General features: G+C 40.7%; 1 protein-coding gene across 20 annotated transcripts in view; it reads left to right on the top strand.

The window, feature by feature from the left end:
- DST (dystonin) overlaps positions 1–16538 on the top strand; it is a 690084-nt gene that overhangs the window by 512914 nt on the left and 160632 nt on the right. For all 20 annotated transcript variants that reach the window (XM_040349874.1, XM_040349879.1, XM_040349866.1 and 17 more), the window contains 2 exons: positions 1613–2108; positions 5436–6904. In XM_040349874.1, coding sequence (XP_040205808.1) covers positions 1613–2108; positions 5436–6904 — 1965 coding nt within the window. The remainder of the gene's footprint in view (positions 1–1612; positions 2109–5435; positions 6905–16538) is intronic.

Raw genomic sequence — 16538 nt, 5'->3', positions numbered from 1 at the left:
CACCCCTGTGATCACACCATTTTTTAATTTAGCTTTTTTCTGTCTTGGCTGTCATGCTATAGAAATGTGTTTCATATGCAGCATGACAATGTTATGTGCATTCATATACCCCCCAGATGTATGTCTATAAATTAATAAATGTGTTTCACATGAGTTCATCTTCTGCAATTGCATGCCACTTGTGACCTAGTACAAACACTAGACATTCAACACGTATTCTTTTCACTGGTTCATCCATGCTGGCCACAAGTACAATGGCTTAATGGATTTTAATTATAGAAATGGATGTAAACATGCATTTGGGATTAGCTATCATTGTGCCTTAAGGCTGGTACATATGGACTGAATATCTGCAGGTATAGGCCAGTTCAACAGAAACTGGCCGACATTTGGCCCGTGTGTACAGCAGCCTGTCCGACAGAAGCTGATCTAACGGCTGCCTTTTATTGAATGGGCATGCTGAAAAAACAGCATCCAATCAGTGTTGGCAGCCATTTATCACTGTGTTCTGGTGGTAGGGGGGCAGTCCTCCTGTCAGGATACTATAGGTCAGCCGGGAGATTGCTGTAGTAACATTGCTTGTGTTGAACGAAAAAAAAAAAAAACTCCAGTGTGTACCAGGCATAAGAGTAAACTTTTTGAGATTGATTTACTAAAGGAGTAGAGACTGTTTACTTAGCAAAGTGAATGTTCAAGTAGCTTAGTGAATAAATCCTGCATTTTTTTTAAGCTAACTTTGCTCTTAATTAGGTTTTCAGAGTTAGCATAGCATTGCCTTGGTAGAGAGTGACTAGGTTCCCCCGGGAGCCGCACATCAAGTAAAGACTTGTTGTATAATAGTGAATGGCAGTCTCAACTGGACGCCTGCCAGGCCACACCCCCAACATGTTTCACTCCACCCACCAGAGATTATTCATGGGGATGCTTCACCTTGTTTACTATGCCAAGAGGACATTCACTTTGCAAATCGACTATTCTGCACTCCTTCAGTAATTCAGCTCACCAGTAAAGATACCAACCATAAACTTTATAGCACCTCTTTGCCATGTGTCTAAACATGGATTCACATTTATAATATTGTAAACCCACATGTATTTGTGAATACCATCCATATAAATCGAGAAGAGTTGCTGCCTCCCCCCAGTTGCTTTTATCAAGCTGTCTGGTGGCTCGGAATTAAGCTTTGTTGTGCAGCATGCATATTGTTGGTTGTACAGTGTATGCTTTTTTTAAAATGTAAAAACAGTAAAACAATGACAGCTCTATTGATGTGGGTTGCTGCCTATTGCTTTTCACTTATAATCATTGCTGCTCATGGTACCCTGTTAAAAAAATGTGTTTCATTTGAAAGTCTTTTGGGGTTGATTTACTAAAACCGGAGAGTGCAAAATATGGTCCAGCTGTTCATGGTAGCCAATCAGCTTCTAACTTAATAACAATACAATAATTTTTTTACAATAAAACCTGGAAGCTGATTGGTTTCTATGCAGAGCTGCCCACATTTTACACTCTCCAATTTTAGTAAATCAACCCCTTTATGTTTATTTAGGCCGACCTGCTGCACTTGTGAATTACATTAATTATACTGTTCTTTTGTTGTTTTTTGTGATAGATTCTCCTGAAAGAGTTTGATGCACGAAAACAGCAGTATGAGCAACTTAACAGCACGGGGCAGAAAATCCTAAGCCGACCAGGGGATCTTCCTCCTTGTGATGAGGCTGTAAAAGAGCAGTTGGCATCTGTGGCGTGTAAATGGGAGAGCTTGAGCGGACAATTGAATGACAGATGTGACAGAATTGACCAAGCTATTGTGAAGAGCACTCACTACCAAAGCCTTCTGAATGGCCTTTCTGAGAAACTAAGTGCCTTGAATAACAAACTGAGTAGCAATATGACAGTAAGCTCTCACCCTGATGCTGTAAAACAGAAGATGGACAATGCAAAGCAGGTACAGGAAGAAATAAACATAGAGATGGCCAACATTGACCTTGCCAAAGCCCTTTGTGATGACCTGTCACATCTGGTGACCGAGGAGTACTTGAAGACAGAACTGAAAAGGCAAATGGACACGGTTGTTAAGCCGTTCATGGACTTAAAAGAAAAAGCAGGTTGGTTTCAGGCCAAAAAATAATCTTTACACAGATTTTTTAAATGCCAGCATGCTGATGTGACTTCAGTGATTAAATAGATCTCTAAAAAGAATGCCTTAAATACTAACACAAATAGTGCTGATGAGTCAATAAAGTGAACACATTCCATTAGTTTGGAAGAAAAGATTACCTTTCAGGTCCCTGTTGTATGGTAATTTTTAAAAACACCAGAAATAGTTCCAAAAAACACACACAATCGCTAAAGTATCTTGGTTCATAATAAAACATTCCACAGCTTAATTGCCATGAACAGAAAGAATCTGATAAAATCAGGAGCAGGCTCATATTTCAGACATCACCACTCAGCTAGATTTAAGAATGCAAGTATTACACAGTGCATGATTTAGAAATACAGTTAGATCATCACACATTTCCTTAGTTACCCTGCTATTATTCAACCCCCCCCCCTTGCTATTGTGTCTCAGTCATCTAAAGAACTAGTACAGGCTTACCTCACTTTTAAGTATACAATGGGGTTTATTTACTAAAGCTGGAAAGCGCAAAATCTGGCTCACTTCTGCATAGAAAGCTTCTAACCCCAGCTTGTTAATTAAGCTTTTGTAATAAAACCTGGAAGCTCATTGGTTTTTATGCAGAAGTGAGCCTAATTTTGCACTTCCCAGCTTTAGTAAATAAACCCTATTGTGTACTTAAAAGTGGGGTACGCCTGTATCTCATAAAAACATGTCACTGTACTAATGATATTGGGCAGGAAGGGTTTAAAATATGGGGTAATCAAGGGGTTGAATATGTACCTAACAAGTGTTTATGTATGTGCCTGGTGCTGCTTTTACTGGGGATTTAGTTGCTAAGCAGAGAATGAAAAAACAACTAGATCATCATCACTGAACACAGCTCTGTGCTGTTTACACTCACAAGCCTCGTACACACGTACAGGTTTCCCGGCTGACTTTTTACCGCCGGGAAACCCCAGGGGAAAACCGAGAACCTGCTTTCCCCCTACACACGACCGGGTTTCCCGACAGGAAAACTGCCAAGAGAGCTTTGGTTGGGAATCCCAGCCGTGTGTATGCTGCATTGCAGTATTTCCCACAGGAAAACTGCCGGGTTAAAAACCGCCGGGAATCCAGGCGGGAAAAAAGAGAGCTAGTTCTTTTTTTTTTTCGGCAGTTTTCCTGTCGGGAAAACTGCGATGGAGCATACACACGGCTGGTTTTCCCGGCCAAAAGCTCTCATGGCAGTTTTCCAGGCGGAAAAAATGGCCATGTGTACGAGGCTATAGAGCTGTGTTCTGGGAAGCACAGAGTCGATCACCGGGTGCTGGCAGCTGGCCGGGACCCAGGTATCAGCATGTGCTGTGATGAATCATGAATTAGACAAAGATAAATAATTTCATTACTTTTTTCCACATTTAATGTGACCTATAAACTGTACAACTCAGTTGAACAACAACATCTTTAAGGTGGAGAGAAGTAAAAATAAAAAAATAAAATAATATGGTTGCATAAGTGTGCACACCCTTAAACTAATACTTTGTTGAAGCACCTTTTGATTTTATTACAGCACTCAGTCTTTTTGGGTATTGGTCTATCAGTATGGCACATCTTGACTTGGCAATATTTGCCCTCTCTTCTTTGCAAAAACACTTAAAATCTGTCAGATTGTGAGGGCATCTCATGTGCACAGCCCTCTTTAGATCATCCCACATATTTTCAATTGGATTCAGGTCTGGGCTCTGGCTGGGCTATTCCAAATTTGTTATCTTCTTCTGGTGAAGCCATTCCTTTGTTTGATTTGGATGTATGCTTTGGGTCATTGTCATTCTGAAAGATGAAGTTCCTCTTCATGTTCAGCCTTCTAGCAGAAGACTGAAGGTTTTGTGCCAATATTGACTGGTATTTGGAACTGTTCATAATTCCCTCCACCTTGACTAAGGCCCCTGTTCCAGCTGAAGAAAAAACAGCCCCAAAGCATTAACCTGCCACCACCATGCTTCACAGTTGGTATGGTGTTCTTTTGGTGATGTGCATGGTTGTTTTTGTGCCAAACAAATCTTTTGGAATTATGGCCAAAAAGTTCAACCTCAGACAAGAACACATTTTCCCAAATGCTTTTGGGAGACTTCAGATGTGTTTTTGCAAAATTTAGCTGGGCTTGAATGTTTTTCTTGGTAAAAAAAGGCCTCCGTCTTGCCATAGCCCAGACATATTAAGAATACAGGATATTGTTGTCACATGTACAACGCAGCCAGTACTTGCCAGATATTGCTGCAGCTTCTTCAATGCTGCTGTAGGCCTCTTGGCAGCCTCCCTGGCCAGATTTTTTTTTAATCTTTTCATTAATTTTGGAGGGACGTCCAGTTCATGGAAATGTCACTATTAAGCCATATTTTCTCCACTTGATGATGACTGTCTTTATGAGTTCCATGGTATATCTAATACCTTGGAAATTCTTTTGTACCATTTCCTGACTGATACCTTTTAACAATGAGATCCCTCTGATGCTTTGGAAGCTCTCTGTGCGACTAAGAAAATGTCAGCAAAGACCTACTAGCTGAACTTTATTTGGGATTAATCAGAGGCACTTTAAATGATGGCAAGCGTGTACTGACTCCTATTTAAGATGAATTTGAATGTGAATGCCTAATTCTGAACATAGCTACGTCCCCAGTTATAAGAGGGTGTGCCAACTTATGCAACCACATTATTTTTATTTTTTTACTTCCCCCCTACTAAAACATTTCAGTTTGTTTTTCAATTGAATTGTACAGTTTATAGGTCACATTAAACTGTGACAATGTTCTCAAATTATTTATCTTTTTCTCATAGTGGTGTGTAGACTTTTTATATCCACTGTAAATGTACAGGCATACCCCACTTTTAAGTACACAATGGGGTTTATTTACGAAAGCGCAAAATCAGGCTCACTTCTGCATAAAAAACAATATATGTTGTATATTGGTATACCTACTTTCATTGCTTCTTCCATAAACCTACTTCCATAGCTTCTTCCCTAACATTTTACTTCATGGTTCAATAAATAAAATGTATCCATAGCTATATATTGACAGCATTGTAGTTAGAGTTGATATTTACCAGTGCATTTTAAATGTGGGCTGTCAAATTAAGTAACTGTGCAGGCCACAATGCCATACACCTGCACCTAGGACACCTTTCTTTGGTAATTTTAATGCATAAAAAGACACTGAACACCTAAGAAATACATTTAAAAGATGCACAGATGCATCACCTATTTTCATGTATATAGTGTATGTGTGGTTATTTTTACTTTCGTCTCCATTAACTGTATGCATTAAACCCATAGGTTTTCAAGTTGAGCAGCTACAATCTGCATTTGCTAGCTCTCAAAAATTCCATCAGTTGTCTGAAGATTTCCTGGCTTGGATGGAGAATCAGAAAAAAATGCAAAATGAAGCAGCACCTATCTCAGCCAAGCTTGAGGTTTTGGAGTCATTAATCACAGAAACAAAACAAGCACACAGTACATTGAATGCCCAGCATGGTGCCTATGAAAAGATTATAACAGAGGGTGAGAACCTTTTACAAAAAACTGAAGGGAAAGAGAAGGCAAAACTTCAGTCTCAGCTCTCTATGCTTAAATCTAGCTGGGAAGACATTAATAAGAAAGTATCGGAACGGGAGAACAATTTGATAGAGTGCCAACAAAAAGCAGTGAAATACAGAGACATGGTGGATAACATAGAGCCTTGGATTGAAGAGTATCAAAATAAAATATTTTTAGTTAAACTTTCCACAGACCCAACAGTGATAGAAAATTCAATTGGAGAAGTAAAAGCTCTACAAAAGAGTGTTGATAAACAGCGTGGAATAGTGGAGATGTTAAACAGTGCAGCAGATAGTTTATTAAACTCCTGTGAGACAGATAAAGACCTAATTACAGAAGAGAGTGCCGTGTTGAATGACAAGGTGGAATCACTTATTGATGGTTTACATAATAAAAGAGACTCACTTGAGAACATGGCACTGCGTCTTAAAGACTTCCAAGAATCTGTTAGAGAAGCTGAAAAGCAACTGTCTGTGGCTCAGGAACATATAGAAGTACATGAATCTCTCGGGACCCAAGCATGTAGTAACAAGCATTTAACAATAATGCAAACCCAACAAAAAGCCCTTCAAAGTCTGCAGCCACAAATACAGCACTCTGTAAAATTGGCTCAAGAGATTGTGGTAGATGCCTCAGATGCAGAAGGTGTGTCTGATCTTCTTCTTCAAGCTGAATCCCTTCAGCAAAAACACAACACTATCAGCCAACAAATAGAAGAAAAATGTTCCTTCTTGGAAACCAAGTTACAAGGAATCGGACATTTCCAAAATAGTATCAGAGAGATGTTTTCTCAGTTTACAGAGTTGGATGATGAGCTTGACAGTATGATGCCAATTGCAAGGGATATGAATACGCTACAGGCTCAGAAAAAGGACATTAGCAGATTCATGCAGAACTTAGGAGATCTTATAACAACTAATGACAATGCTAACAAGACCTGCAAGATGATGTTGACCTCTGAAACATCTCCTGATCTTGTTGGAATTAAAAGGGACCTAGAAGCCTTGAGAAAACAATGCAGCAAATTACAGGATCGAGCAAAATTCAGAGAAGAAAACATTGATGGTACTGTTACCAGAATGAAAGACTTTTACAATACATTAAAAGAATTTGCTGATGAGCTCAGTAAAGCAAAAGAGCATGAAGAATCGCAAGGTCCTGTTGGAATGGAAACTGATGTCATCAATCAACAGCTGTCCATTTTTACGGTAAGGCAGTGAAAGCTGGTTATACATGATGTCATGTATGTGTCACACTTATAGTAAATGGCATTTTGTAGGGTAACAGTACTATAAAAGTGCACTGATTACTGTGTAAATAACACTGGAAGGGAAGGGGTTAACCACTAGGGGGTGATGAAGGGTTTAAGTGTGTCCTAGGGAGTGATTCTAACTGTGAGGGGATGGGCTACCAGTGACACAACATTTATCACTGCTCCCGATAACAGGGAGCAGTAGATTAGTGTCCTGTCACTAGGCAGAACAGGGAAATGCCTTGTTTACACAGTCATCCCCCTGTTCTGCAGCTCCATGACACGATCGCAGGACACCGGCAGGCATCAAGTCCACGGGTCCCGCGGGCATGGTCACGGAGCTTGGGGTGGGCACGGCAGGCTTTTCAAAGCAACATACAGCTACGTTACGTTGCCCACAGGAGCCATTCTGCCGATGTATAAGTGTGGGAAGCGGTCAGCAAGTGGGTAATGGACACCAATAAATACCTTTATTTGTAAACAATCTAGATCAATGGTTCTCAACCTCTAGTGCCGTGACCCCTTGATAACATTTTCCAAGTTGTGGGGACCCCTAACAGTAAAATTATTTTTGTAGCATGGGTTGTCAGCACCCAAAGCAAAACAAGTAATTTGCACCCCTAACCCACGGACATTTAGCGCTCCCTGGGTCCCTTCCACTCGTACAGTATTAAAACCCCTATGGTACATTTTAGGATGTACAACTCTTTCTCTTTGTTCTCCTTTCTTTCTCTTTTATCTCTCTTTATTCAAACTTCTTTTTTTTTTCCCCATCCCTCTCCAGCCATCTTTCTTGTTCTTTTTCTCCTTTTTTCTTTCTTTCATCCCGCTCTTTTCCTCTATATTCCATGTATTCTATATTTTTATTACTTCTCTTGCTCCTTGGTGGGGGGGGGTGGGATGAGTGGCAGTGCTGGCGGGAAATTGGGATGAGTGGCAGTGCTGGGGAGAGTTCTGATCAGTCAAAAAGGCTGGGACAGCGGTGTGGGCTTCAGTAACAGCCCAGGATGTGGGGACCCCTGGCAAATCATCATTTGACCCCCGAGGGGGTCCCGACCGCCAGGTTGAGAACCACTGGTCTAGATAATTTGTTTACATTTGTATTATTTGTACCTAAAAATCCTTAGATTTTTTCTTGGGGTTAACTATTGTATATAGGGGATGTGGTACTTTATTTTAAATATCTGACATCCAATGCAAGAAATTATTAGAGCCATGTCACCCTCAGCAGTCAATAAGAAATCAGCTTTTGGCAGCTTGATGTGATCAGACTAATTAAATCTAGTTCTAGCTCTAGTTTCTGCACAACAGTATTTTGACTAAACCCTGGTAGACACGAGCTGAATATAGGCCGACATTTGGCTTGTGTGTACAGCAGCCTGTCCAACAGAACGTCTGGCTTCTGTTGAACAGGCATGCTGAAAACCAGCAGCCAATCCGCATCTGTTTAGAACTACCAGCCAATGGCAGTCCAACTGTTTGAACACAATAGATTGCATAGTTAGTACAGCAAGCTCCTCTGTTTTTTTTTTCAGCCTGTTGTGTGTACCAGGCTTAATAGTATTCATTAACCACTTAACCCCCGGACCATATTGCTGCCCAAAGACCAGAGTACTTTTTGCGATTCGGGACTGCGTCGCTTTAACAGACAATTGCGCGGTCGTGCGACGTGGCTCCCAAACAAAATTGGCGTCCTTTTTTTCCCACAAATAGAGCTTTCTTTTGGTGGTATTTGATCACCTCTGCGGTTTTTAGTTTTTGCGCTATAAACAAAAATAGAGAGACAATTTTGAAAAAAATTAATATTTTTTACATTTTGCTATAATAAATATCCCCCAAAAATATATAAAAAAACATTTTTTTCCTCAGTTTAGGCCGATACGTTTTCTTCTACATATTTTTCGTTAAAAAAAATCGCAATAAGCGTTTATTGATTGGTTTGCGCAAAAGTTATAGCGTTTACAAAATAGGGGGTATTTTTATGTCATTTTTATTATATTTTTTTTACTAGTAATGGCGGCGATCATCGATTTTTTTTTCGGTATTGCGACATTATGGCGGACACTTCGGACACTTTTGACACATTTTTGGGACCATTGGCATTTTTATAGCTATCAGTGCTATAAAAATGCATTGGATTACTATAAAAATGCCACTGGCAGTGAAGGGGTTAACACTAGGGGGCGGGGAAGGGGTTAAGTATGCCTGGGTGTGTTCTTACTGTGGGGGGGGGTGGCCTCACTAGGGGAAACACTGATCCTCGGTTCATACATTGTATGAACCGAAGATCAGCATTTCCCCCGCTGACAGGACCGGGAGCTGTGTGTTTACACACACAGCTCCCGGTCCCCGCTCTGTAACGAGCGATCGCGTGTGCCCGGCGGCGATTGCGCCCGCCGGGCACATGCACGGGAGTCGGGGGCGAGCAGGGAGCGCGCGCCTCCGGCGCCGCGCGCGCGCCCCTAGTGGCGGCTGGGAGAGAGGACGTCATACTACGTGCTCTCGCCCAGCCGAGCCAACTTGCCGACGTATAATGGCGGTGGGCGGTCGGCTAGTGGTTAAAATTATTGAATTTCTTTTACTTTTTGTGTTTTTTTTTTCTAGTAAATTATGTTTCTTGATAGATTTGAAATCTGAGATTATCTGATTTATTGCGTAGGCTAGACCCCCAGAGGTTCTTGTGTAGGAACCTCTGTAATTTGTGGAAATGTTGATGAAATAAGTGCATAATACCTATTAGCTAGTGGTAAGATAATAATGTTTGAGTAAGAACCTTGTGCTTGTCATGGTTTTACATCTATAGAATGTTAGAAGCATTTAATTAATAGAAATATTTAATATAGTCTACATTTCTAAGATGTAGTTTTAGCATGTCGCTAAGCATGAACACGATTGTGCTGCTAATTCTACAAATCTGTCTAATAATTAGGCTGTTGTGCTTATTTCCCAGAAGTATTTAATGATAGTTTTACTGATCTCAGCTTAGCTTCTCAAAATGAGGCATCGTGTCCAAAGTACATGGATGTGTATGAGATCACAGTGCATTTGCGGTTCAGACTTAGCAGGAGAAGTATAGTAAAAATAAGGCTTCTGGTATTTTAGTGATGAATCAGCATGACTCCTGGATTAGTTTCAAAGCTGGGGGATTGCAAATATTTATAGCAGTGTTTCACAGCAAGATGTCATAGTAAGTATTATTTGCAGAGTAGTGATCAGCTATGTGAAGGTTATTCATTGTCAAGAGAAAAATATATTTCTTGACCTTCATATATGTACATTATCACTTGGTGTCCCACCACCCCGTGGGCTCTCCTTTAGTGTAAATAAACTCTTCATAACCAAATACCTGTAAGATAGCCTATCAAAAACATGTAACAGACCAAGTACAGGCCAGTAAATGGGCTCACACACGTAGGCAGATCTGTGTGCTTAACCCGAGAGTCGTCAGCCATGTTCAACCAGTGCATAAATGTATTGTTAAATAGGGTATATATAATCTTTTATTGTGTTCGCCCAAATTATATAGGGTTTAAGTTTGGTTGGATGTAAACCAATAAGAACTAAAAATGTTTGTGGGTAACTCCATACTCCAAGCAACTTGCTATCAGTCATCACCTAAAATGTGGCTGTGTAGCTACTGTAAATCTTACCTGCTTTTTAGACAAAAACAAGGGAGATTGACTTGGAAAAATCATGGAAACATCCCTATATGTTTATTTATTGTTGGGCTGTCAGGCTACAACAGTGTCACAGTCTGGAGTCAGGCTCAGAGGCCAGAAGCTATAGCAGCAGAGCAGATATTCACTCAGGTTACCCTGGCTGATGACACAGGTTTACCTGAGGTGAGGGGTCTAAGCACTAATCGGTATTCACCAGAGCTCCTGATGGTGGAGATGGGCTTTGCTGCGTGTTAGTGCCAGGTCGCGATCCTCAGGAATGCTCCATCAGGAGGTGAGCAAGCTGGGGTCCGGAAGCAGATATAACAGGTAGGGATCAAGCAGAAGCGTAGTCGGGGAACAAGCCAAAATTCTGTAACAAATAGTTGCATGTTGGGATTCGGCAGAAGCGTAGTCGGGGGATGAGCCAAATGTCGGTAGCGAATGGTAGCAAAGATGTGGTCGGCAGCAAGAGAGACAGGAGCAAGATATTGGCTGGTGAAGGCACAATATTCTGGCAACCAGGAAGTGCAGGGACATGGCTTAAATCAGGAAGTTCATGGGAGGAGCAAAGGGTTCCAGATTCAAGGCAAACAAGATTCAAGACAAGATCATTCAAGGAACTATCCAAGGAACTGTCCAAGGAGCTGTCCAGCATTCCAGGTGGCTCAGCAAGCAGAGTCACCACCAGACACACCAGAAGTCCCAGGTCCAAGCCCAGGTCCTAACAAACAGTCACTCTCGACCTAGGGTTCCTCCAGAGGCTGCTAGGGATCTACTGAGCTGTGACCGATTGTTCTCCCATCTGAAAGTACCTGCATAGCCCCAGGAACAACACAAAGTAGTAGAGCCAGCAGCATGGCACTATCACTGTATGGGTGGGGGGCTATTCTGACATCATGTAATTAGCTGATGATTTAGTATTAGCAGGGGTTCTCTGCTGTCCGAAAACTATTTAAGGGTTCCTCTGGGTCGAAAAAGTTGAGAAAGGATGGGCTACAGCATGACTTTTCATGAACGTTCAGTGTGGCAACACTTAGCCTTGAGGTAGGGCATATGTACAAGCATCAGATACAATAATAGTCCTTTAGGCAATTCAGAATGGTGTTGGTACTTATAACTGAAAATATGTGTCCTACTCAGCCATTGGTCAACCGCTAATGATGTAACGCATGCACGCTGGTGTTACATTGTCCTGGCATCCAGCTCCATTCTCAACATATAAGGCCCTGTTCACACCTGAGCAATAATTGAGAGAAATAGGCCTTTGGTGTACATAGAAAAAGTAGTAGATCTTTAAGTTCAGCTCATGATAAATAGGGGTAAACACAAAAGTGTTGCGTTTATAATTTTTCACATTGTAGTACAATCTCAACACACATGTCGTAGACTGCTTGAATTTTTTTTGTGAATCCAGTTACTTTTCATATACACTCATGCAATTTTGATGATTGGATTCTGTATGCACAGGTATCATATTCAAGCTAAACTAAGAAGACTATACAATCTGATTGCTTTTCTTGTGGTTAGTTTTGTCGCTACTGAACAGTCTGAATTTTTTTCAGTAAGAAAATACTGACCTTTAGGTCCTATTTTCCTGTATGTGCCACCATATGCTCACCTCTTGTACGACACATAGATTATCAGTTGTTAGGGTTGGGATTTTCTTTTGATGTATTTTGTATCGCCTTTGTTGACACTCTCACATTCTGTACACAGGTATTTCCATGATCTGACATTTTCAATTTCCAAATAACTTCTCAATGCTTTGTTATGGTTTTTCTGTTTTCTATATAGACATATTTCTCATGTTACCACAACCCGTTAATCTTACAGTTTTTTTTTTATCCCCTTGGAAAAGCTTTAACGGTGAAGCTGAGCTCTGTAAGTTTAAATAAGGACAGGATAGGAAATGTTAACAAGAGGAAAATATGGAGCAATGAAGTCCCTTGTCCTTAAAGTGAAAACAGCACTTAGTATTATTGTGTGTCTAAACCTCTGTATTGCATGCCTTTCACTAATGCATTTACCTGCATTTTCAGGGCTGATAGTAGGGGTTTATATCAGCAGGAAGGCTCCCTGTTTTCTGAAAATATAGATCCTTAAAGCATACAGATTAAAATGACTAACAGTCAGACTTTAGAGATTTTCCACTCGTCCAGAGGCTTTTTACCCACAGCCCACTACAGAACCACACTATTAACTTACCACTTGGCCCTGACATATTTTTCCACATACATGGTGTCAAATTTGATATCCCTCACCCATTGATCCTTTAGTGCACCAACTACATCATACTAAATAGGGAAGTTTTAAATGTTTTATTCTATTTCCTTTTGAAGGTACAAAGACAAAAACACTTCCTTTTATTCTGTGAATTTGAAAATGAGTGGCAGTTAAATTGTTTTAACATGAACTGCAGATAAATATAGCAATGCCAATCAATTCAATTAAATACCAATACAAAGCATTACACCTATTTATAATGCCACTAGTAGAAGTACCTGAGTTTGTTTTGATATGAGCCTTCAGTAATCCCTGAACAGCAGGAATCAGACAGAAAGAAAGGGAGCTAGAACTAGGAACCACTCAAGTTCTGCTCAAGTGCACATGTGTTGTATGTGAAGAAAAGGAGAGAGCAGATTGAACAGAGTGATAACCTCATGCGTATTCTGCTGCTTTCTTTTTCTCTGAACAACAGGCTGGGGGTTTGTTTTTGTGCTTCTGCAATATATCTAACTGCACAGAAATATAAACCCTGTGGTAGGTAAAGTGGTTCTAAACTATATATTAGGCTTTTTTCATTAAAGTATATAAAAACACTCACATATACCCAGTGAAGTGAACAGCCTCGGATGATACACAAATCCCCCTACATAGGTTTACCATGTATATCTTCTGTCTTCAGCTTTAAATGCTGTTCAGAAAGTTCAGATGTGTTAGGAGATTTTTTTTCTGGTTAGCAATGCAATGAAGCCTAGGCATACAGCCAAGACAGCTGATTGGAGGAAAGGCACACACCCCCTCTCCTCATAGGTAGAGACTTTCAGATATGATTGTTGAATAGTTCAGGGCTCTGCTAATCTATTTATAGCATCCTCCCCAACACAAAACTCTGGCTGCTTTTATCATATGTGATGGAGAACTTGTTAGTAAATATCAGGCTGATAACAGAAGAACGGAGCAGGAGAAAGCTACGGGACTTTAAAAAGAGATAACAAAACACCTCAGATTTATGTGCCCAGCTCAAATTTCATGAATTGGGTTTACATCCACTTTAAGGAAAAGCACAATACAAAAACAGGAGACATAACTGTGTGGAAATATACAGGTATATGTGCATCAGATTTTTTTTTTACTAAAGAAGTTTTTGTTTTCATTAGTTAATATGCTACTTTTAAACATATTACTAAAACATTAGGAATGAGATTATAATTTCTGGAAATGTACATATGCCATGGTTTCAGCAGATGATTTCTTGTGACTGGAGCAGCATTTTAGTGTTGTTCTCCATTTTTGCAGGTAAGCCTCTTTACCAAAAAGACAGCGATGTGTGCAGAAATAGAGTGCTTGGTAGTATTATCGCCCCTGCCTAAATTCCCTCCTGCCCGTACTGGAGAAAGTTTTGTCTTTTTCTATCATAACATAAAACAGCAAAACAGAGTTGAGAAGGGTGAGAACTTCTCTGTTTTTACTCTCTACAACTTTGTTGGGAAGATTAGTATTACGGGCACACGGGCAGCACAAAAACCTGAAGAGGTTCAGAGGTTACTGATGTTATAAACCTTCCCAACTCTATTCAAAACTAAAAAATAGTTTTGGATGGGTTTAATTTCATGGTCAACCTGAAAAAAATCATATAGTGGTAAAATGTGTGGTATATCACCATTCAAGTACCTAATGTTTACTTCAGGGCATAGTACACCTATGAATAAACATGTCTGGTTGCAAAGACATCACAAAAGCTAGCAGTGATTCTGTTGCTTCTGGTGTCACCTCTGATGTTGTCTAAAGCCCTGTACACACGGGCCAGAATCTCGTCAGGAAAAAAACATTGTTTTTTCTGAAGAGATTCTTGGCAATAATCTCTTGCCGCCCGAGTGTACAGACACTCCATTCAAAAGAACCGCCATTCTTTTGAATGGCAAGAACGTAGTGACGTCATCGCACACGACTAGCATGTGCTTGTCACATTCGATGCCATAGCCGCCATCTTGCTGCACCCTACCTATGCCTAGGTATCTACCGCGCATGCGTCCAAGTCATTTCGAACATGCGCGGGTTTCCACGGTGACAGGTAAGTATACACACACCCGGGTTTCTCGGAAAACACTGCCAAGAATCACGACGAGAAAATAGAGAGCAGGTTTTTCTCGTCGAGATTTTGGGCAGATTTTTTGACGAGAAAGCTGAAAGCCTCGTACACACGCATGGTTTACTCGGCAAGAAAGCTCTGCCTATTTTTCTATTTTACTTTTGCTGTGTTTAACAAGACAATGTATATGTTGGTAAACATACTGGGCCAGGTTCACAAAAGAGATACGACGGCGTATCTACTGATACGCCGTCGTATCTCTGTTTCTAACTATGCGGCTGATTCATAGAATCAGTTACGCATAGCTAGTCCTAAGATCCGACAGGTGTAATGGACTTACACTGTCGGATCTTAGGATGCAGTACCGCGGCCGCTGCTGGGGGCATTTCTCGTCATAATCCAGCGTCGGGTATGCAAATTAGCACTTACGGAGATCCACTAAGCTTTTTCCCTTCGTTAAGTAGCCGTAAGTGTTAGTTTGCCGTCGCAAAGATAGGGTACCTTTTACAAAGTGTAAAGTTAGTACACCATGTAAAAGTGTACCCGTCTTTCCCGCGTCGCTGTCAAATTTTTTTTTACATTTTTTTTTCCGCCGCATCTCTTTTTTACCCGTCGCGATTCACAAAACTCGGCGCAACGTAACTTTGCGCAAAGCACGTCGGGAAAATAGCGTCGACAGCATGCGCAGTACGTCTGGCGCGGGAGCGCGCCTAATTTAAATGGGACTCGCCCCATTTGAATTGGCCCGCCTTGCGCCGGACTGATTTAGGATACACCGCCACAAATTTCCAGGTAAGTGCTTTGTGGTTTGGGCACTAACTTGTGTAATTTGCGGCGGTGTAACTTAAATCACAAAAGTTACGTTGCGCCCGCTCGTTGTGAATCTGGCCCACTGTATATAAGGATGTAAGGGGGTGATTGAGGTGCCTTCTTCAATGAAGCAACATGTGGCTATGAAGGAGGGATTTACAGAACAGACTTTCTAAATGTATACAGTCCTAGTTACTGGTCCCCAGGTTTCAATCTATACTTTTCATATCTACCCCCCTCCTTCTCAAATAAGCCAGTTTTTCCCTAATTATTATATTATTAACCCTTCCCAGCCACTCCGTTACCAATGGTGGTTTAACATTAATCCACTTCCATGTTATCGCCTTTCTAGCTTGGTATAAACATTGCAATACTGCTATGTAGTTGCACCCAAGTGCTGCACTCTGCTCTAAGTATCCTAATATACACAACACAACACTGGGTCTAATCGTAAACTTATTCCGAATACTGAGTTTATTTTATCCACCACACCTTTCCAGTATTTATATAGTTTCCGACACCTCCAGAGCATATGAATCAAATCCCCATTTGCTGCACCGCATCTGGGGCAAGCTGCATCCGGACGCCTCCCAAACCTAAACAATATTTTAGGTGTGTAATATGCTCTGTGAATAATATAGAACTGCGTGAACCTTTGAGCTGCTGAGAGGAACAATATATCTATTGAAGTTACTATACCAGTCCATTGAGCATCCATTAGTTTCCCCACGTCTTTTTCCTATTTTACTCTACTAGACAACTGAGAATAATTTTCCAATATTTTTAGGTGTATATTTTTATATAATTTG

Source organism: Rana temporaria, chromosome 4, assembly GCF_905171775.1.
Source record: "Rana temporaria chromosome 4, aRanTem1.1, whole genome shotgun sequence".
Lineage (NCBI taxonomy): Eukaryota > Metazoa > Chordata > Amphibia > Anura > Ranidae > Rana > Rana temporaria.
This window is presented reverse-complemented; position numbering and strand designations above follow the sequence as displayed.